At 56.0% G+C, this 20805-nt stretch overlaps 10 protein-coding genes across 10 annotated transcripts; 5 read left to right on the top strand and 5 right to left on the bottom strand.

The window, feature by feature from the left end:
• Nucleotides 1-819: 819 nt before the first annotated feature.
• On the bottom strand, nt 820-2454 carry N656DRAFT_713919 (uncharacterized protein; the record flags this gene model as incomplete). Its single annotated transcript, XM_064811927.1, has 1 exon — nt 820-2454. One exon carries the CDS (start codon nt 2452-2454, stop codon nt 820-822), a length of 1635 nt encoding a protein of 544 aa, XP_064668052.1.
• A 1219-nt stretch (nt 2455-3673) lies between these two features.
• On the top strand, nt 3674-5018 carry N656DRAFT_810024 (uncharacterized protein; the record flags this gene model as incomplete). Its single annotated transcript, XM_064818363.1, has 3 exons — nt 3674-4006; nt 4097-4217; nt 4344-5018. 3 exons carry the CDS (start codon nt 3674-3676, stop codon nt 4622-4624), a joined length of 735 nt encoding a protein of 244 aa, XP_064668051.1. The 3' UTR covers nt 4625-5018.
• On the bottom strand, nt 4928-7245 carry N656DRAFT_791065 (glycoside hydrolase family 15 protein; the record flags this gene model as incomplete). Its single annotated transcript, XM_064816936.1, has 5 exons — nt 4928-5196; nt 5272-6059; nt 6124-6637; nt 6705-7024; nt 7097-7245. 5 exons carry the CDS (start codon nt 7243-7245, stop codon nt 4928-4930), a joined length of 2040 nt encoding a protein of 679 aa, XP_064668050.1.
• A 509-nt stretch (nt 7246-7754) lies between these two features.
• On the top strand, nt 7755-10754 carry N656DRAFT_781681 (TPT-domain-containing protein; the record flags this gene model as incomplete). The annotated part of the gene is made up of 3 exons (XM_064815630.1): nt 7755-9181; nt 9240-9540; nt 9603-10754. Coding segments are annotated over exons 1-3 (2162 nt in total), but the record flags the coding sequence as incomplete, so codon positions are not given.
• Nucleotides 10668-12311, bottom strand: N656DRAFT_781680 (RNA-binding domain-containing protein). Its single transcript, XM_064815629.1, has one exon. It carries the CDS (start codon nt 12115-12117, stop codon nt 10966-10968), a length of 1152 nt encoding a protein of 383 aa, XP_064668048.1. The 5' UTR covers nt 12118-12311; the 3' UTR covers nt 10668-10965.
• Nucleotides 12312-12398: 87 nt separating this feature from the next.
• N656DRAFT_207699 (uncharacterized protein) lies at nt 12399-13109 on the top strand. Its single transcript, XM_064808894.1, has one exon. The coding sequence runs from the start codon at nt 12457-12459 to the stop codon at nt 12949-12951; it is 495 nt and encodes a 164-aa protein (XP_064668047.1). The 5' UTR covers nt 12399-12456; the 3' UTR covers nt 12952-13109.
• N656DRAFT_781679 (uncharacterized protein) lies at nt 12699-13642 on the bottom strand. The gene has a single exon (XM_064815628.1). The coding sequence runs from the start codon at nt 13459-13461 to the stop codon at nt 13120-13122; it is 342 nt and encodes a 113-aa protein (XP_064668046.1). The 5' UTR covers nt 13462-13642; the 3' UTR covers nt 12699-13119.
• Nucleotides 13643-13849: 207 nt separating this feature from the next.
• Nucleotides 13850-16209, top strand: N656DRAFT_781677 (decarboxylating 6-phosphogluconate dehydrogenase). The gene is made up of 5 exons (XM_064815627.1): nt 13850-13980; nt 14286-14318; nt 14387-14942; nt 15019-15453; nt 15518-16209. Exons 1-5 carry the CDS (start codon nt 13967-13969, stop codon nt 15956-15958), a joined length of 1479 nt encoding a protein of 492 aa, XP_064668045.1. The 5' UTR covers nt 13850-13966; the 3' UTR covers nt 15959-16209.
• A 7-nt stretch (nt 16210-16216) lies between these two features.
• N656DRAFT_207573 (DUF1750-domain-containing protein) lies at nt 16217-18892 on the top strand. Its single transcript, XM_064808893.1, has 3 exons — nt 16217-16512; nt 16583-16849; nt 16918-18892. Exons 1-3 carry the CDS (start codon nt 16474-16476, stop codon nt 18781-18783), a joined length of 2172 nt encoding a protein of 723 aa, XP_064668044.1. The 5' UTR covers nt 16217-16473; the 3' UTR covers nt 18784-18892.
• A 664-nt stretch (nt 18893-19556) lies between these two features.
• Nucleotides 19557-20369, bottom strand: N656DRAFT_713665 (uncharacterized protein; the record flags this gene model as incomplete). The annotated part of the gene is made up of 4 exons (XM_064811914.1): nt 19557-19625; nt 19721-19959; nt 20094-20216; nt 20315-20369. 4 exons carry the CDS (start codon nt 20367-20369, stop codon nt 19557-19559), a joined length of 486 nt encoding a protein of 161 aa, XP_064668043.1.
• Nucleotides 20370-20805: the final 436 nt, after the last annotated feature.

The raw sequence follows: 20805 nt of genomic DNA, 5'->3' as shown, positions 1-20805 counted from the left end.
ACTGTGGGCTCTTTGCGGAGGGAGGAACGGGGGCATGGCATGGCATTGATATGGACGTGGGGCTGCTACACATGGTGGTGGAAGCTGGGCCCATGTGGGTATGGCGATGGCTATCGCCCAAACGTATGTACAGGACAAAGGTGTATCGATATGTATATTTGATTCATAGACACATCACGGCATGGTTAGGGGCGTTGCCTGCTATTGATGCCTCACTTTGCTCAATCACTCTCGATCAGGGTGACGATCAAATGCCTAATAAGCATCTGCGCCAGGTCATGGCAGGAAACGTCATCCTCCGAAGCAGATAATGTTACCTCTGCCGCCCACATCAAGCTGGTGGAATTTATCCTTACTGATTATGCGGTACGTCCGTCTCTGGACAATACTGCCCGTAGCTCAGATGCCCTTGTTATGAATTATGCTGTAATCTGTCCCGCTGTGTAAACCTAGTGATATCTGCTTTTCGGACATCATCATTAATGGCTACATTAATAGGCAGCCGGATGTCCTAGGTGGGTAGGTGGGAGGAACACAGTTCCCCAGCTGCTGGAACGTCGTTGAAACCCAGTCGGACCGCAACTGAGCAGTCAAGGCGATTGCAACCCTCCCCGTTTCCAACAGGCGGAAACCAGCCAAGATGCTGCTCTTCAAACCGCTGCTCCCTATCCCTAGCCATGCCCTGGAACAGGGATTTGTCCTTAAACTTCAGCACCCAATGCCGCGCGGTAAGATAAAACCGCTTCCTGGGTGGTGCGCCATGGCTCTCCTGTAAGGGTCCTAAGAAGATGTTTGCAGCTCAGAAGGCTTGGAGGCATCCTAATCCTCTTCTGCCTCACCAATGGCAGACATCTTGAGTAATATCTCTGACTTGACGTTCTTGATGTTGCCCTCGATGCGTTTCCGCATGATTGGCTGGACCGAGTTGGCCAGCTGCTCCTCGTACATCTTGAGCTGCTTCTTGAGGTCGGCGATCTCGTGGCGAATGCCAGCAATCTCGTCGTGGTCGTCGCCGTCGTCATCCCCTTCATCGTCATCACCTTCCTCGTCCTCCTCCTCCTCGTCTCCCGACTCCTCTTCCTCCCCGCCGTCCGCTTCCTCCTCCTCGGTGTGGGCCACGGGGGTGCCCGTGTTGGCCGTAACAGGGGTGATGGCATCGAGCGCCGCCGCTTGAGTGGCCGGATCCATAGCCTCTGCTGGCGTTTCGACTGCGTCCAGGAACTCAGCTTCGAGGGCCGCATCGTCAACCTCGAATTCTTCCTCGAGCTGTTGGTCCGCATCCGCGTCGCCAAAGTAATCCTCCATCTCGCCCTCAGCGTCCTCTTCGTACTCCTCGTACTCCTCGCCGTCTTCGGCCTCGGCGGCATCCCGCTTGTTGTCGATCCACTCCGTCCTGACGCTCACGGCTTCACGATCGGCCGCAAGGAGCCGCTCCACTTCAGCCTCCTTATTCTTGATTTCCAGCTTGCTGAGACGCTTGCGAAACCGGCGGTTCCTGGCGTCGTGCATCGGGGGTGTGATACCGTGAGGCCATCGGTGCCCGTGCTCGACCGCCTTGGGCAGCGGCGCCGTCTTGGCCTCCTCTTCGCTCTGGACTTGGGCAAACACCAGCAGCATCTGGCAAATATCGGCGGACTTGACCATTGACTTCTTGTCCCACGTTTTCATGCCCTCCGTGATGGTGGGGAGATCCAGAAGAATACCGGCAAAAGGCTGGCCATTGATTATGAGGAAGACCCGTCGGCCCTCTTCGTCCAGAAACTTCATCTGTACATCTGCGCCTCCCTGGGCTCTAGAGACGCCAATCTTTCTCTCTTGTATGGCTTTCCTTAGGTACTCGCAATGCTCACCGGGCATCATGCGGAAGAGGAACTGCTCCTCGATGACCGGATCCACCTCGCGATCTTCGGCCTCCGAATCGTACCCCTCGCCGAGCGGCCGCTGGGGGACCTTCCCTACCGGTTTTACTTTGAGCGTCGGCTGTCGGATGAGACCGGGCGTCGGGGGCTTGAGGGTGATCTTGGTTTTCTTGGCCTGAGGTTGCAGGGTGGTGCCATTGGCAAGGGGGACATCATCGTCATCGTCATCGCTCTGGTCTCTAGCCCGCTTTTTCGCTGACGGCTTGGGAAGCCGCCCTGCTTTGGTCGTTTGGATGGTCGGAACGGCGGGTGCTGTGGCGGCGGCGCCATCTGTGACTGTTTGAAGAGGCCGGGATGCGAGATGGGGCGGGTTCCCGTCGGCGGGTGTAGAAGGTTGAGATTTTGTCAGTATCTTGATCTTCATCGGGCCGCCAGAAGGTGTTTGCGGCGCTGGCGACATAGAGGGCTGGTTGGCAGTACTTGTGGTGATTGCCGACGGGCTGGCGGCGGTGATGGAAACTCCAGATAAACTGCTGGTGATTTTCAAGCTAGGGAGCCGCTTCAAAGGCGGCGGGGGAGGTTGTGGTTGCTCCATCCTCCAGTTGCAGATTTGCCTGCAACTGCCCCAGAATGCACGTAATGTAGAGGAAGAGACCACGCCGGCGGTAGACGAGAAGGGCCGTTGAGGGAGGGCAGGTGGGAATCAGGAACCCGGCAGGGACTAGTACCTTAGCCGGAAACAATGGTACGCAAAGTCGCAAACTCTCCTGTCGCTAAGCTGAATTGTTCTCGATGTGTCCTCTTCTGAGTCGCCTCGGCTGAGATAGCTAGGTCGCGGCAGGCAGAGCGCAGTATGGCACCGGCAACAGTTCGAAAATGCGACGCGATGCGCTTCACAGTTACAGAGGTTATGATGCAAGTCAACTGACGGATTGTACATTTGCTTGTACCGGGTGTGGGTCGCTCGGCAAACACCAGGATCGCCATGAAGTGGAGGCGGCTGTAGGGGGTACTGGGAACAGCGACCACGATATGAGATTTGTCGGCTGACGACACTTCAAAGTACTCCAAAGGAAAAGGAAGAGTGCTTTTCAAGGAAACGCCGTATACTATATCTTGTGGAAACGAGATGAACCATAAATTACCCAGTACTTCAGAAACCACGGTGAGAAGTAAGTTATCCGGAAGGTACCTGCAACTTTACTGGACTGCATAGTGTGGGGCTCTCGCCTAAGGCAAAAACTGCGGCCCTGGTTCAAGAGAGACGGCTAGGCCCTTGTGTAACGGGAGGTATCCATCAGCATCACTGAACTCTCATCAAGCTCTCAGACCTTCGACACAAACATCTAATTCCACAACACCAGATCCCGACGCCTTATAATCGTATCATAGCAAATGGTGGCTTGGACACAAGCATAGATTATAACTTGGTAGCCAGTCGACGCAATCTGTCAGGAAGTGAGAAAGTTTTACTCAAGAATCGAGAGGAGCATACCCATTTTACGGGTGATGGCAACAACGAAGGGTTTCTTGATCGATGTTAGGCATCTGAAAGGGGCGATTGTTTGACCCAAGGCGAGGCTGAGGGTGCATATCACTCGGCGCTTCACCTGTCGCCCATGCGCAGTTTTGCTTTGGTTCGATCTGTCATCCCAAGCCTCCAAGATCCACATCCAAAGCTCAGCAAAGCTGCATCGATACACATCAAACCCACCTCAAACTCACCACTGTGCTCACAACCCGAAAACGTGACGCCTTAAAAGTTCAAACCATCTCTATCATCACCACCACCATTTCACACACACACACCCACAATGACCCCGCCACCACCGCTCTTCCACGCCCTGCTCCGGCCGGCCGTGCTCCAGATCCTGCGCGCGGCAGGCTACCACGGGGCGCGGACGTCGGTGATCGACTCGGTGACAGACCTAGCAGCGCGGTACTTCTTCCACCTGTGCCACTTCACAGCGCTGTACGCGACTCACAACAAGAACAATGACGACGAGGACGAGATCTTCCTCGACATCGACCATCCGGCTGCGCCGACCATTGTCGACGTGCGCATGGCGCTGCAGCGCGTCGGTGCCCTGCTGCCCGAGCGGCACTTCCAGTCGGCTGAGTACATAAGGCGGGCTCGGCGGCGGTTGGTTCAGAGGGGGAGGGATGGGGATGGTGAGGATGGGGATGGGGATGAGGAGGAGGGGGAAGAAGAGGAGGAGGAGGAGGAGGAGGATGAGGGGGAGGCGGAGGATATGAGAGGGGTAAATGCCTTCATTGCGTGGGCGATGGGACCGGTTAATCGTGAGATTAAGAGGATTGCGTTGGACGGGGATGATGAGGCGGGGGATTATCTGGACGGTGAGTTTTGTTGTTCCTTCACTTTCTTTCCGACTCTTTATGCAAAAGCGTCTGTTCGTTTGGGTTGAATGGTCAAAGGGGAAGGAAGGCTGGAGCAGATCAGATTTTGCTGACAGCGTATGACAGCCCTCAAAAAGAAGCACAGCAAGAACGACGACGACTCAAAATACCTGGGCACGCTGCTCGGCCGGAGCATAGAGCACGGCGACGTGCTGGTCGAAGGCGGGGACTGCCCGAGTATCTTCCTGTGGGAGGAGCGAAGGCGGGCGGCGGCGCAAAAGCCGCCCGAGCCGTTGCAGCAGCTCGATGTCAATGGTGATGGTGACGGGGACGAGTCAAGGCCGCCTAGTTCTGGCCTCAGCTCACTTGGCGATCGGAGTATTGCGGATGAGATGGAGTTATCATAGTACGGCTGGAGGACGTCTTTGACATTAGGAGGTAGAAGGCTCTCCAAATGGGTACTTCTGCTATGAGGAGACTCTAAGCGCCGGGTACGACAGGAAACTCACCGAAGCAGCTAGCATAGCGATGGCGTTACAGGACTGGAATTGGAGGGAAGAGGACCACTACTTGGGCGGGAGGGGACTACATTTGTCCATTCCGCCTATGGTCAGAGTATCACGAGCTTCGCAGCCATATCGGCAGCATATCATCATTGTATATAAGATCTATGCCACATCTAGCAATCCAAGGTGGCAATGATCTAGACCTCATCTCCAACCTTCGGATACACGATCCAAGTTGAAGGCAGCACTGATCAGGGCAAGGTGACTGAAGGCTTGAGGGGTATTTCCAAGCTGCTCGCCGCTGCGCGAGATCTCCTCGGAGAACATCATGAGGTGGTTTGAGAAGCTGAGCATATTCTCAAACAAGTTGACGGCGCGCACCAGGTACTTTGGTTCATAGAGCGACGCGCGTGTCATGGCTTCGACCAGCCAGAAGGTGCACATGCTGAAGGCGCCCTCGCGGCCGCCAACACCTGGAGCGTGGGCAGTGGTAGGTTAGGCATCCGAGGTTCGTCTCCTGAGGATACTTGGGTGGGGCAGCAGCTTACCGTCTTCTGACACCTCCGTGTCGTATCTGTACACCAACCCCGTGCTGGTTAGCCCGCCTTTCTCCGGGGGCAGCATGATGCGGTCCATGGTATTCAGGAACCGAGGGTCGTTTGGCGCGATGAAGAACACCAAGGGGGCGATCAGGATCGACGAGTCGAGCATGGTGTTGCTCTCGTAGCTCTGTATGAAGCACTTCATCTCCTTGTTGTACCCCTTCTCCATGATCTCCTCGTACAAGCTATCGCGTGCCTCGAGCCACTTGGCCCTGTTTGGGCAGGGGAAGTTGCGCTTGTCTGCGAGACGCAGGCCGCGGTCGAAAGCCACCCATAGCATGATCTTGGAGTACGTGAAATTCTGCTTGTTGTTGCGGACTTCCCAGATGGACATGTCGGGTTGGTGCATGATGGTGAGGACGTAGTCGAGCATTTCGCGCACCGAGCACCACAAGTCCCAGTGGATCGGCTTGCCGTATTTGTTGTAGAGATAGATTCCGTCCATGAGTTCGCCGTATATGTCGAATTGTTGGTGAAATGCAGCGCCGTTGCCTATCCGCACTGGTTTGCTGCCACGATAGCCATCCAAGTGCGTCAGCTCTTTCTCGGGGATATCAGTCTCCCCGCGGATGGTGAACATGATGGGTAGACCGCCGTCCGACACTCGCGATTTGAGAAAGCGTTCACTGATAAACTCCATGTATGCGTCGGCCTCCTCGGTGAAGCCTAGGCGTAGCAGAATGTAAATGGTGAAGCTAGAGTCACGCACCCACGAAAAGCGGTAGTCCCAGTTGCTTGGTCTAGGATTAGTACATCATTCTTGTCAGAATTGAGAGGGTTGCTAGAACGCCCGCTTACCGGACACCACCTATGTCTTCCGGGATGGAGAACGTCGGGGCGGCAATGATAGCCCCTGTTGGTTCATAGGTCATAAGTTTCAGGATCATGAGACTGCGCGAAACGACCTCGCGCCAACGGCCCTTGTATTTGCTTTTCGAGATCCAGTTGTACCAGTACGTCTGAGTGTCGTGTTGCTGCGTGTCGAGGACTGCGCTCGTGATGTTCTCGGTGTTGTGGTGCGGGACGTCATTTCGCAGGACGAAGGAGACGGCCTGGCCCTCCGAGACATCGATGCAGGCCACGACGCCCTCGCCCAGCATGCCCGGCCTCATGACCTTCTTGAAGCGGACTATGGGCCAACCATTGGATTCATCTTCACCGCGGTCAACGCTGACATCAAGTTGGAGTTGAACATTTTTGCTGTGGAACGTCACTGTCTTGCTTTGAGGACCGTGCGGTATGCCTTCTTCCTGGAGAATGGTAGTGACGTGAGGCTCGGTGGCATAGTCGAAGGCAGGAAAAATTTCAACATCTGGATCCCGTTAGATCTGGCATCATGGACCCCATTCTCATTCTCACTCCAACGTGGTCGTGCTTACCCAGCTGCAGACGACCCCGGATGCATTCTACCCGACGAACTAGCCATCTCTTCAGCTCCTCTTGGACACTAGTCATCTCGCGGTAGGCGCTTTGCTTGGGGCCCTTCCAGAGAACCTTGGCATGCTTCGGACGGGGGAAGAAGTCAACGAGGTCAACGACTCCATCTTCGTGGATGTATCGGGTCTGGAGGATGTTTGAAGAAGGGAGATACTGCTGCTTAGTGGTGCAGCTGAGGTGCGCAGCGGGGTGAATGCTGAAATGGCCTCCCTTATCCTTGTCCAACAGGCGGCAGAAGACCGACGGTGAGTCGAATTCGGGCCTGCGAGTGAGTTAGAACTCTGAACTGGGTTGAGGATACTCACTGGCAGTGAGGCCGTCAAATTCGACTTACCAGCACATAAAGTCAACACTCCCGTCCATGCCCACCAAGGCACAGGTTCTCATGTTGCCAATCAAGCCGTAATTCTCAATTGGGAGATAGCCGCCTCCATGCCTCCGCATCTGGCCATTGGTGCTCTGCGTCGAGCACTGAGCTGCCATGGTGGGAATATTACCGCCTCAGCCGGCTTGATCCTATCGTTCCGTAGAGGATGGGCGGATATGGCGCTTGAGATAACTCAAGCTTAAACGTTATAAGCAAGGCACAGGTTGCAATGTTCTGGACGGATGCGGTTTCGATACGATAGCTTAGGATAGCTAGGACGAGAAAACCAACGGTAAGACAATGACGCCAACAAAGGGACACAGGTCCAGATCCTGTAGACGATCAGGTACCCTGAGGTCGATCCTCCTTAACCACGATCTATAGGGCACCAATCTACACGTAGCTATCCCCTCTTTCTCAGAGTGGCGTTGGTGGGGTTAAAGTAAGGTAGCAGCTTGCTGCGGGTCACGAGCTCTAATCATCCAGCATTCCCAGGCTCAGCTATTCGCTCTCTTTGGGTCGATTTGAAGGGTCTTGCAGGTGCAGCGAGCGCGGAAGCCGTGGACTGAGTAAGCACCCAATCCTCCTCCGTTGCAATGCATGAAGCTCTTCCTGCTAGGGCTATGCAATAACGTTAGAGTATTGGACGCTCGCTGAATACTTATGGATACGTGTACAGTATATCTAGGTAAATAAGTCTGTCCCCAGACACGGCGGAACACAGCATCAACAGACCAGTACTGTGGTATCCAAGGTGACGTATCGACTTACTGAGACGGGAGTCTAGCGGACCATGACGTTGGGACGCCGGCGGGGGTTGTGCAACCATATGACTAAGCCTTGGAAGTTAGATGTGGATCGTTTTTGTTCTCTTCTCGTGTGGTCGGCGTATTCGGGGAACGGAAGGCAGTTGCAGTTCATGGATAAGGTACGTACGGTACGCTTTGCAAGCACCTGAGTGATCTGTTGCCCTAGTCTGTCTAGAATATTGAGTTGATTCTCTACCTCCGTACATTTCTTATGAAAGGATAGGATCTTTTGGAGACCGCCTGAGGTTTCCTGATGCTTGACGTTCAATGCGGGCTTTGCGACAAACGAGGCAGGTGCCAACAGGCGGCCCAGAGCCCAGAAGTCTTGGCAGACGAAAAAGCAGCAGTGATCTCTGAGCGAACCAGATGCGCCTCGCCGCCTCAAGTCAAGCCCCGTCAAGGATCCTCGCAGTTCTGGCGACCCCAAAAGCCAATCCCGTCGCGTCTCCCAACTCGTCAACTCCACCGCTCATCTTCCGCCCTGTTGACCTCCCTGGGATGCGAGCATTGGCCGGTTGGAGCTTGCCGAGGAGCGCCGGGGTCTGTGCAATTGGACGACGATGAGACTAAGGAGGGCTCCTGCACCCGGACCATGACGCCTTCTTTTCCTTCAATCGCCCCAATTCCTGACCCTCATCCATTCACTGCCGTGGGCGACGCTGTTGGCTCTTCACACTCTTCAGAACCCGTTTCGAATCCGTCGACGTCGGGACACGCGACAACAGTAACCAGCAGCCCTGGGGCCCCACTCGCCGCTAGCCCAACTACCGAACCACGGACGACTGTTGCTTTCCGATTCCCGGCAGCCGGTTCGGGCCCGGAAGCCATAGAGATGGACTCGGTGACGCCTTCGGGCCACCGCCGCCGGCGTAGCAGTCTCATCAATCCTCCCAACGCCACAAGCAGCCGTCAGAGATCGGCATCGATTCGGCGGCCTGCGAGCGGCGAGACAAAGATAGTTGAGGAGAGTAGCGATGACGGGTCTCAACAACCTGACGAGCTGGATGAGGACGGGTTGTCAGACGAAGACCTTCACGATGATGAGGAGACTGGTTTGACGGGGAAGGACCGGCGAAGAAAGAGGCGCAAGAGGAACCGAAATCAGCTGCTGGACCAGAGGATAGTCAGGGACAAGATCTCCCCAGAGGAGAAGAAGGAGGCCGACCGCAGTGTTGTCAGAAATCTAATGATTGACGCTGCTCTGATCGGGCTCTGGTACTTCTTTTCGTTATTAATCTCTTTGGTATGGATCATTTTCCAGTCCCCTGAACTCCGGACAGACCGCTGACTGATCCCGCCAGTACAACAAATGGATGTTTTCTCCCGACAAACTCAACTTCCCCTTTCCTTTGTTCACGACTGCTGTGCACATGCTTGTACAATTCTCTTTGGCGTCACTAGTGCTGTTCCTCGTTCCGTCATTCCGGCCGAAGAATGCCCACAGATCAGATATGGGTCAGTCAAGGCATGAAACCGAGCCGGAGAGGCCAATCATGACCAAGATGTTCTATCTCACCAGAATCGGGCCTTGTGGCGTGGCAACGGGCCTCGACATCGGTTTGGGCAACGCATCCCTCCAGTTCATCACCCTTACCTTCTACAGTAAGTCAGACGGCCAACAAACGAGCTCTTTTCTGGAGCCGCCATCTAACATAGCTTTTCAGCAATGTGTAAATCCTCCTCCCTCGCCTTCGTTCTCCTTTTCGCCTTCCTCTTCCGTCTGGAAACGCCCACTTGGAAACTGGTAGGCATCATCGCCACCATGACCCTCGGCGTTGTCATGATGGTAGCAGGCGAGGTCGAGTTCAAACTAGGCGGTTTCGTGCTGGTCATCTCAGCCGCCTTCTTCTCGGGTTTCCGCTGGGGGCTCACGCAAATCCTGCTCCTCCGCAACCCGGCCACGTCGAATCCCTTCTCCAGCATCTTCTTCCTCGCCCCGGTCATGTTCGTCACGCTGCTGGCCATCGCCATACCCGTTGAGGGCGGGGCTGCGCTCTTTGCCGCACTGGCCGGCATCGCCGAGCAGCACGGCGTCCTCGCCGCCCCGCTCGTCATACTCTTCCCCGGCGTCATCGCCTTCCTGATGACGGCGTCCGAGTTCGCCCTGCTCAAGCGCACCTCGGTCGTAACCCTGTCCATTGCCGGCATCTTCAAGGAGGCCGTCACCATCTCGGCCGCCGCCCTCGTCTTTGGCGACAAGATGACCCCGGTCAACATCATCGGCCTCGTCGTCACCCTCGCCGCCATCGCCGCCTACAACTGGATCAAGATTTCAAAGATGCGCGCCGAGGCCCAGACCGCCGTGCACATGGGCCACATGCAGGCGGAGGCCGTGGATGCGGAAGGGACCTCTGGGAGCAGCGAGAGCGAGAGGGAACGGGATGAAGACGAGGTGCGTTTGCTGAGGCGGAGTGTGGATGCTGGGGTAGACGAGGTGCTGTTTACAGCCGATGGTGGGGACGTGGTCGCTGGGCCCGGTCACGAAACGGTGCCGGGTAGGGCCGAGGCGCAAGTTTTGAACCATGGGAGGATTGACTGAGAGGAGGGCAGTCGTTTGCATGTTAAGCTTACAAGTGGCATATATACTGTGATACCCACACTAACCTACCTATATACTGTATTGTACACTCGCCCTCTGGTTTGCAAATGGACGCATCCAAGGAAGATAAGGGGGGGAAGGAGACTGGAAGGTAACTGCTTGGCTGCATTTAGGGACGTTACGGGAGCACAGGCATCGCATTACGGACATATCTGATTTGGTTCATTTGTCATTTATCGCACAAAATTCATCGGCCAGTCCAATAAACGTGGATGGAAGGGATAGCCTTCCCCTCAATGCTAACGCCATGTACCCGCCGAATCTCATTAACCTTTTCCCAGAAAGCTGCCCGGAATGTGATAGGTATTATGCGAGGCGGATAGCAGCTTGTGGTCCGTCTCAAACTCAGAATCATGATAGCTTTAGCGCCTGGAAGGCTGACCGCCTCGCGGAAGGCGGTAAATGTTTGGCGAGTGGAACAGCTCTCATCAACCAAGCAGTTTTAGCCCGCCCTTGGTCTTCTGGCCGGGCTTAACGATGCCGCCTCCCGCCACGGGGCCAAGATGCGGATCATAGGCAACACCGCCATCCTGACCCGCACCCATCCCGCTGCCACTCTTGTTCCCCCCGCCGCCCTTCTTATTATTCTTCCCCTTGTTCCGATCCTCCTTGACCACCTGCGGTTTGATCTCGGTCTTTGCCTTGCGCACCACGACGGGGTGGCTCTGGATGTACTTGCCGTTCATCTCCTTGGCGGCCTGGAAAAAGTCCTCCGGGTCGCTGAAACTGACAAAGCCAAACCCTTTGCTCTTGGTCGTGCGCTTGTCGCGTATCACTTTTGCCTTCTGCACGCTCTTCCACCGGGAAAAGGCCTTGAGCAGCGAGTCGTCGGTCGTCTCGCCGGCCAGGTTGCCGACAAAGAGCCGCAGGTGGCTCGGGTCCCATTCCAGCAGCGTGTCGTCTTGCCACTTTTTGCCGCCGCCTTCGCGGTAGACCGTCTTCTTCTTCTCGTTCGACTGGCCGTTTGCCCCGGCATCGGCCGTCTCTGCCGGGCCAGCCTGCGCGCCGGGTGCTGGGGTGCCGGTGCCGGTGTTGGTGCCGGAGCGACTGCCTGTGTTCGCGGCTGGTTTCGTGGAGGGCTCGTTAGGGTCTTTCGGCATGTAGGCGCTTTGCCATTGTGCGATCTGAGCGGCCATCTCGGGGTCAAAGTCGTTGCCCGTGCTGGCGGGAGCTGGAGCCGGGAACGGATTTTGGATCTGGGGCGGAGTCGGGTAGCTCGGAGTCGCGGCGGCGCCGTAGTAGGGTGGTTGCTGTGGATATGTCTGTTGTGGATAGTTGTATGTGCTGGCCTGGCCATAGCCTCCGCGGCCGGCGCCTATGGCGGCAGTAGCCGGCGGGTTGCCCGCGTAGGGCGAAGCGGAATTGGGTGCGCCATAGCCCGATGACGGCGGCGCTATGGTTGCGGGTGCACCGTACCCAGGGTATGACGGCGCAGTCGCTGTGTAGCCGGGAGCCGAGACGGCGGGCGGGGCGGGCGAGAAGGCGGGCTTGAACCCCGGAAGTTTTGTCGTCGGCGGACGTGGAGGGAGCGAAGGGTGCGATGCCGGCTTCGAAACACCTGGAGGACCCGGGTACGACATGATGAACTTCTTGCTTCTTGCGCCGAAACCAAAACCAGATGGATGCGAAAGGACGCGCTGTAAATTGTTCACGTACCTGTGAGCCCAGTCCGGCGAGGCTATGCTCCTGGGGCAACCTTTCAACCGAGGTGCTGGCTCACGGAACACGTGCAAAGGTGCACTGCACAATGTTGTGTGATGCGGCGTGCTTGTGTTGGGATTCTACGAATTACGAAAGTCGGTTGGGTTTGGTGAGAATCCACGGTGCAGCTGGCCAGAGGCAGTGATACTTGGCCATCTGTGGCTGGTTTAGTGTGGCGTAGCTATGTGTGGCGTAGACCGTGGCATTGAGGCCGGGACATGGATAAGCCACTGCAATCTTGCATGCTTGCAATTTTCCACATGTGGCTGAACTTCACCAAGCGAATGGAGGGGCAATGGAACCCCTCATTCTCATGGAACCCCTCATGCTTCTGCGTTGCTTGGCTCCATGCCGCGTTCCGGTCTTGCGAGGCCACCACATACCTACAGCTAAGGATTCAGGTAGTAACGGAAATCGATCGGAAGCAGAAAATATCAGTTATCGGCCTTACAGTCTATGAATTAGTCTCGTTACTGGCTAACAACAAAGAGGCTGAAGTCATTAGTCTCAGATCCAGCGGCTTGACTGAGGGAATTTGGAGTCAGCCAATAGTTTCGGCCTTTCACACTTCCACCTTTGTGTCTTCCCGTTCGCTGCGGTGGGTCTCTGGACTCCGTTTGACGTCTCGGCCAGTGGGGGGCACAGGGCTCGGGACTTCCACACTCATGGCACACATCGGACGCGACTGGTGCGGTTCGCTCTACAACAGCTAATTCCGGTGTATCCGCGGAGACTATGAGAGGTGGGAGAACCGAATCTGTGAAGATGAGTAACCGGAGAAGCAAAACTACATAGAACGTTTCTGGCCAGCAGCCAGATGTTTGCCCGGATCGGTCCATAACAGCCAAGTCCGCTAGAGAGGATCAATAATCTTTGACTGCTCAGATCTCGGATGAGATGGCGGGGTAGCATCCAGAGCCGGAAATCTTCAGGGCATCGTGGTTGCAATCGACTGCTCGCCAGTGCCTGTGCCGTGCTTCCTTGAGCGGCGCTGGCAGTACAGAAGCCGTTGGCTTAAATCCGAGACAGTTATTGTCGGACCTAGAACGAAAAAGAGGTTCTGTCAGTTGTAACCCGCTGTGCTTGTCCGTGTCAGGAGACGGGATATCTGGTTCATAACAACCCGGGCCGCTCAGCACGGATGCACCTGGAATCCCAAACTTCCGGAAGCCCAAAGCTGTCGATTCACAAACGGCGAGATTGCTGGATACCTGTGCCGTCATTGATGACCTCGGAAACCGGCAGCGTTCCCTTGGTTGGCAGGGAGCTGGGCTCCCAAGAGTTTCAACAAGTAGCTCCAAACAATTGAGGAGCCTGGGAACTGTAGTTCGGGAGAGTAATGGCCTCCATGTAAACGGTGAGAACCTTGAACCTCGATGACGATTTGGGACGGAACAGAGGGACATGCTGCTCGCTTGGTGAGCTGTTTCAAAGTGGGCAGGAACTAGTAGAGCTCACTGAGTAAGCCCCGCGGTAATTACCCGCCCTGTGCCCATCATTGACCCCTCCGACATCGAAGGCCTGGTCTGTCTTAAAAGTTTCGTCATTCACGCCGCTTGCCTTTCCACCTCTCCTCTCTTCTTTTCCCCACGCGAATCCCCCGCAGATAGCCCATTTTCGCATCGTCAGCTTCTCCTTCTCTTCAGCTGAGCGTTCACCTCCAAGGCAGCTCGCATCTACACTTCTCCAGCTCCATTTCCATCCAGGCATCATTTCCAGTCATTCACAATGTCTGGCGCAGTGTAAGTCCATTTACCCCGCCTTCCCGCTCTGCCCCTCCATGCTTTGGAAGTGGGCTTCCCGACCGGATTGCCCGCCACGCGTTCGCTGCTGGAAGCTCCTCTCCAAGTCGGTAGAAGCAATAATAAGATCCTATTCCGCGATGTTTTCGAGACGCGGGAGTCCAGATGTCTCGAAACCATGTTGCTGTTTTTGACTTGTATTCCACCTACTGAGTCCCCTCCAGCGCCCGCCTGGCGAGCATCAACCTTGGCGGAGCTGTGAAAGCTGGCTCCCCCTTGCAGAGTAATGCTGACAATGGCAAAAGCGCGGATCTCGGCCTCATTGGTCTGGCCGTCATGTAAGTGACAATTCCGAAGACTCCCGGCACCCCGATGCCTTCCCCCGCAAGAAGCTGACCCTTCACAGGGGTCAGAACCTGATCCTGAACATGGCCGACCATGGCTTCACCGTCTGCGCCTTCAACCGCACCGTTTCCAAGGTCGACGCCTTTCTCGCTAACGAGGCCAAAGGCAAGTCTATCGTCGGGGCGCACTCAACTGAGGAGTTCGTCTCCAAGCTGAAGAAGCCCCGCCGGGTCATGCTCCTTGTCCAGGCGGGCAAGCCCGTTGACGACTGGATTGAGACCCTGCTGCCCTTGCTCGAACGTGGGGACATCATCATCGACGGCGGCAACTCGCATTTCCCCGACTCCAACCGGAGAACAAAGTACCTTGCTTCCAAGGGTATCCGCTTCGTTGGTTCCGGCGTCTCGGGCGGTGAGGAGGGTGCTCGCTATGGCCCCTCCCTCATGCCTGGTGGCCACGAGGAGGCCTGGCCCTTCATCAAGGACATCTTCCAAAGTATCGCCGCCAAGAGCGAGGGCGAGGCCTGCTGCGAGTGGGTTGGTGATGAAGGTGCTGGTCACTACGTCAAGATGGTGCACAACGGCATCGAATACGGCGACATGCAGCTCATCTGCGAGGTACGTAGACTTGGTGTAGCTTGGAATGTGAGCGTGGAGGCAGTGGGAAGCATGATACTAACTGGACGCGTCGCAGGCCTACGACATCATGAAGCGTGGCTTGGGCATGAGCAACAAGGCGATTGGCGATGTCTTCACCAAGTGGAACACAGGCGTCCTCGATTCCTTCCTGATTGAAATCACAAGGGATATCATGTACTTCAATGACGATGACGGCACTCCTCTTGTCGAGAAGATCCTGGACAAGGCCGGGCAGAAGGGCACCGGCAAGTGGACGGCAGTGAATGCCCTGGACTTGGGCATGCCCGTCACGCTGATTGCCGAAGCTGTGCTCGCCCGTTGTCTGTCCGGCATCAAGGATGAGCGTACAAAGGCCTCAACCAAGCTCGAATTTGTCAGCCGTGCCAAGACCTTCGAGGGCAACAAGGAGCAATTCCTGGAGGACCTCGAGCAGGCCCTCTACGCATCCAAGATCATCTCGTATGCGCAGGGCTTCATGCTCATGCAGGAGGTATGTTGAATCCCTAGTCATGCGAATCACGAGTCGGAAGCCCTAACGGGAAAAAAAAAAATAGGCGGCCAAGGAGTACAAGTGGAAGCTCAACAAGCCCTCAATCGCCCTCATGTGGCGCGGTGGGTGCATCATCCGCTCTGTGTTCCTCAAGGACATTACGGCGGCCTACCGCAACAACCCCGACCTGGAGAACCTGCTCTTTGACGATTTCTTCAACAAGGCCATCCACAAGGCGCAGCCCGGCTGGAGAGACGTGGTCGCCAAGGCTGCCCTGCTTGGTATCCCGACTCCTGCGTTTTCCACGGCTCTGTCGTGGTTCGATGGTTACCGGACAAAGGACCTGCCCGCCAACCTCCTGCAGGCTCAGCGTGACTATTTCGGTGCGCACACCTTCAGGATCAAGCCTGAGGCGGCGAGTGCCAACTACCCCGTGGACAAGGATATCCACGTAAACTGGACCGGACGCGGCGGCAACGTTTCGGCCTCAACATACCAGGCCTAAGAAAAGTTGGTCATTTTGGTGCTGGCAAGTCGACAGATAGCTCCAGGTAGACACAAGATAGAGATCGTTTTCAAGTAATAATGCCTTGCTCAAGAGGACAACTGTAAACAATAAAAAAGCAAGAATACCCAAGGAGAACCCTTCATGGGGTTTGGCTCCTGAGTTTGCAGCTCGGTTAGCAATGTTGTACAGCATTTGAATATCGAAGTCACGTGCCGGCTGCCCCACCGTGCCACCCCTGCGGCCACCAGTGCCCGGCAGTGTCAGCCAGGTCCTGACCCACTGAAACATTCACGGCGACGTGCTCCTTGTTCGCGAAAAGCGCGACTCGTACAGGGAGCTTGCGAGAGCTAACGCTCAATAAAAGCCCAGCTCGCAACATTAACTCGATTCTCATTGCATCGCCGGTCACACCACAACACTGCCCGATTAATAATAGTGTTCGATTGCGCATTCGAATGATCCCATCTACGTCGACATCGACATCGAGTTAGTGATCGGCGACCTCGACACAAATGGCTGTCGACCCAAGCCAGAACGTGAACGGGGACTTGGTAAGTCGATTTTCTGTCGCAATGAGATACCGCATCACCGGCGCAAAAAGTGCTGACTCGATGAAAACAGCTCCCTCATGTCCACCTGCTATCAACGTTCAGATATGCGTCCATGCCGAGAGTCGACTTGGGGGAGGTAACAAAATGGTTAATGCAGGCGCCCAAGATTGCGCGCGACACAGCCCCTTTCTACTGGACCTACCTCGATTGCCCGAGCGACGGCTCCATTTTCCTAACGTGGCAACCGACCGCCCGCCGCGGTGTCGATTTCGCCAGTGATGGATATGTGTGGGCCGGCCCGGAGGTCACATTCCAACGCGACGCCGGCAATGGTTTGGTGCGACACCCTCTAGAGCCTCGGCGTGCTCCTTGACATGAGTAACTGGGACTGACCATCGAGGATAGGTACTTGAGATATATTTTCAGCGGACCGGCTATCGCATCGGCGAGCAGTTTTCCATGCACTCCAGGAGACGCTTCCGCCTCTGCCCGCCACAAGCACCTGTTCCGAACCTTCCACAGGTCGACCCAAACCTCTGGATCGTCCACTATGGACCGGCGGAGAAGACGGACAGACTCCCTGCCAACGCGATTGGCATTCCACCCCAAATGCAGCAGGTGCTGAGCTTCCGCCAACATCTGTTCCAGATGGGCCAGATCGTCCGCAAGGAGTTCATGTTGTCCGACCGTGTCAATTGGCCCCAGATTCCGTTTCCTCAGCGTGGCCAGTCCATGTATGCGCCGGCCATGCCGCCGCGTCACGTCCCTCAGGCCATGGCGTATCCTCCTCACCCTGGCCCGGCCGTTGGCCCAACACCTAAGAGGCGAGGCGGGCACGGTCCGGCGGGCCAGCCTCAGATGATGGGCGCTGGCTATCAGAACGTTGAGGGTGCTTTCGACGATGAGGAGGACATTTCTCGTGGTGATATGTTTGACCATCTCAGCCCAAGAGAAATTAGCATGGCACGGTATCAACAAAACCACGAGTGGATGGAGGAGATTTTGTCTTCACCGTACCGCATCGGCCAGATCGAGGCTGCGGATCTTGGCTTGGGGCGGAAAGGCGAGCTTGCCTCCCTCACAGAGGGAATCTTCGAAGCCCAAGGAAGTGATGCCCTAACCACAGGGCCTAAGAAGCCATATACGGGCCAACTTGATCCGGGGCTGGCCGAAGAGTTCCGGAAACGAGTCCGGGAGAGAAACGAAGCTGTCAAGGCGGAGATTGAGCAAATGAAAGCGCAACACTCGAAGATGTTGGCAAAGTTCAAAGGCAACGCGGTTATTAGAGATGCGGAGCAAGCGCTATGCGCCGCATCCCAAGACACGGTCGCCGAGTTCTGGCGACTTGAAGGCAAGTTTGAGGATGGTGAGGAAGCCGTAAATGGGAAGGCACACAAATCTCTGGAGGAAATCCTAGCAAGCGTTGAGGAGGTAGTGGGCAAGCGAGCGGTCGTCGTACACGACGTCCATCGGATTCAAGACGGTGGCTATCAGGAACCGGCACCCGAACCAGAAATCGTACAACCACCGCCTCAACTGCCCGGCGACCCGGCCGGTACAGGTCTTCCGGCGTCCATGTCTCGAGGGCCCTCCCACGCAGGATCACACGCCAGCGGAGTGATGATCGGCGACTCTGATATTGATATGGGGGGAACAGCAGCTGGCCTCCTCGATCAAATGCACACCGGCTTCTCGTCGACATCCACCCCCATTAACAACTTCCCCACCCCTCAGCCTCATCTATCCGCCATTCCTTCCAGCGTGGCAACTCCCGCGAATCTTAATGTCCCATCTCCACACCCTGCACACGCGCCCACATCGCAACCGTCCGCCCTAGCGCAAGGCGATGTCCGCATGGACAATAGCGCCTTGTCAAAAGACACCACAACCACCGCTCCGGACCAAGGTACCGGCAGCGGCGATTGGGTAGTTGTTCCCAAGGACGACTTACCCCCTCATCCCAACCAGAATCCCTCTTCTGCAATGCAATCCGCCGGGGCTGCTATTGCCCCGGCGCAACAACAGCAACCTGCTTTAAGCAAGCCGGTCTCCGCAGCAGCTACACCGCTCAATTTCGACGCAGACAATAACGATTTCAGCTCGCTTGGCGACCTGGACACGGCCGGCGACGCCCTGGCCAGCTACGACCCGCCCAGCGGCGACGATGACGACCTAAACATGGACATGGTCGAGGACTCGGCATTCGGGGACGCCTTCCACGGCGTCGAGCACGCACAGGAGGGAAGTACCCCTGCCGACGGTGGGCTGTAGGACGCTCAATGGCAGGGGGATGAGTTGCGAGCGAAGTTATCTGGAGCGCGGAAAAAATGCCTGTTTGGTTGCTTCTTTTAACCTTTCCTCTCTGAGAACAAGCAGTAAGGTTTGCTGGTTGTGGCCGCTGCTGGATTTTGCTCTGTTAAACAGGGGTTCAGGTGGGTAGGGAAACCTAACGGAAGGCAGGACTGGGCGCAATGAATGGGAAAGATCCATGCTGTGTGTATTCCATGTATTCTATCATGAGGCAGTTCTTATCGATTTTCATGGCATGTGGGAACTGAACTGTGAGAGGAAACTATCCCTGCTGAAAGGAGGTGGTTTCGTGGTAATCCCTATGCATGGGTTCTTGCGTTCACCGGCCGATATGGGACACTGTAGTTGTCTTATGCTTCTGAGACCTGAGAACCAGGCTGAGCAGCCGGAGTGCACGACTTTTGCAAACGTGTTTCGACACAATGCCAATGCTTGCCTGTAGGGTGATGCATTGGGCGCTACCAGTATATCTCGGCTCGTCTCTCTCGAGCCCCCGGATAACTGCGTGTTCAGCTCGGCCAGCGTCCACGGTTGCAGTCTTGTCGGGTATCATGGCCAGCCTCCGTGCCTTGACAAGCTCACTAGGCGGATTTCATTCAGAACTGCCTCTATGACACACATATGCCCTTCCGTGCAGTCATTTTCCCAGCCGGCCGACCCGATTGTGAAGAGCTCAAGTCCCCCAAAGCAAAACCACGCCAGAAATGCCCAATGGAAAAAGCCCCGCCGACCGATTAAAACTTGCTGAACTTCTTGACCGACTTGCCGGTCCGAGGAAGCACACGGAGAACGTTGAACCGGACCTGTTTTGTTGCCGAGTGTCAGCTGTTTTGCGGCCTACACGCCCTTCCCTGGGCAGACAGAAAAACTTCGCAGAAAATGGTATTTTGCAACGCACCGTCTTGCTCAGAGGCCGGCACTGGCCCACGGTAACCTGGTCACCCTCCTCAACACGGAACGCCGGGGAAACGTGCGCGGCGAGGTTCTTGTGGCGCTTCTCGTACCGGGAGTACTTGGGGATGTAGTGGAGGTACTCGCGGCGGATGATGATGGTGCGGTGCATCTTGGTCGAGACGACGGTGCCCGTCAGGATACGGCCGCGGATCGAAACCATGCCGGTGAAGGGGCACTTCTTGTCTGCAAAGATGGAAACCCAGTCAACAACCATTCTCCTGTTCAAAATCGCCGGCCTTCGCCTAGTGCCATCCTTTCGTCTTCGGGGGAGTGTTCCTTTCGCGATTCGTGTTCGGACAAGGTCGGTTGCAACGTACCAATGTATTGACCCTCAATAGCAGTGGCAGGCGTCCGGAAGCCCAAACCAACGTCCTTGTACCATCTCCGGCCACCCTTGCCCGGCCGGGTGGACTTGACCTTGGTCTTGCTGTTGAGGAAGACTGTGGGATTGTGCCGTGGTCAGCTCGCGCCTCGTCGCCAATTCGCGACCGCCCGAAGTTGCAGCAGTTGCAGGCATTATTCGAGAGTTCAAACTCACTATGCGGCTGCTTCTGGAAAGCACGCTCGCTCTGGACGGTAAGTTCGGTGGCCATCTTGACGGTTCTGGCGTGGGCCCGAGATGTGCTGTGGTCGAGGGTCGGGAGTGATGTCGAAAAGTCCAAATTCACAAGCCTCGGGAATTTTGGTAGTTTGGGGATGGATTTTTGGTGGCTCCAGTGCGAAAAGTGTGCATGTGCCACACCTTGGCCGTTCACAGCACCAAATGATGGGTCGGTGGGGTGGGCACTAGCCACACTGATGCCAAGTGGGGCAAATTGCAGCGGGTTTATTTACATCAGCCGAGTTTGGACCAATTGAACTCTCCGATGGAAGTAAACAGCTGCAGTGCCCCTCCTACTTGGTTCCTGCAAGGTGACCCGGAAACGTTCTGGCGCGGCTGTCAAGGTTCCCCATCGCGTCCCCAATTCGGCGCGCAGAAGATACGACAATTTCAAGTAATCTTCCGTTATCTTTAGCAACACATCTAGC

The sequence above is a fragment of the Canariomyces notabilis genome (genome assembly GCF_033297395.1).
Source record: "Canariomyces notabilis strain CBS 508.74 unplaced genomic scaffold N656scaffold_19, whole genome shotgun sequence".
Taxonomy (NCBI): Eukaryota; Fungi; Ascomycota; class Sordariomycetes; order Sordariales; family Chaetomiaceae; genus Canariomyces; species Canariomyces notabilis.
The sequence above is the reverse complement of the archived record's forward strand: the minus strand, read 5'-3'. Positions and strand labels throughout refer to the sequence as shown.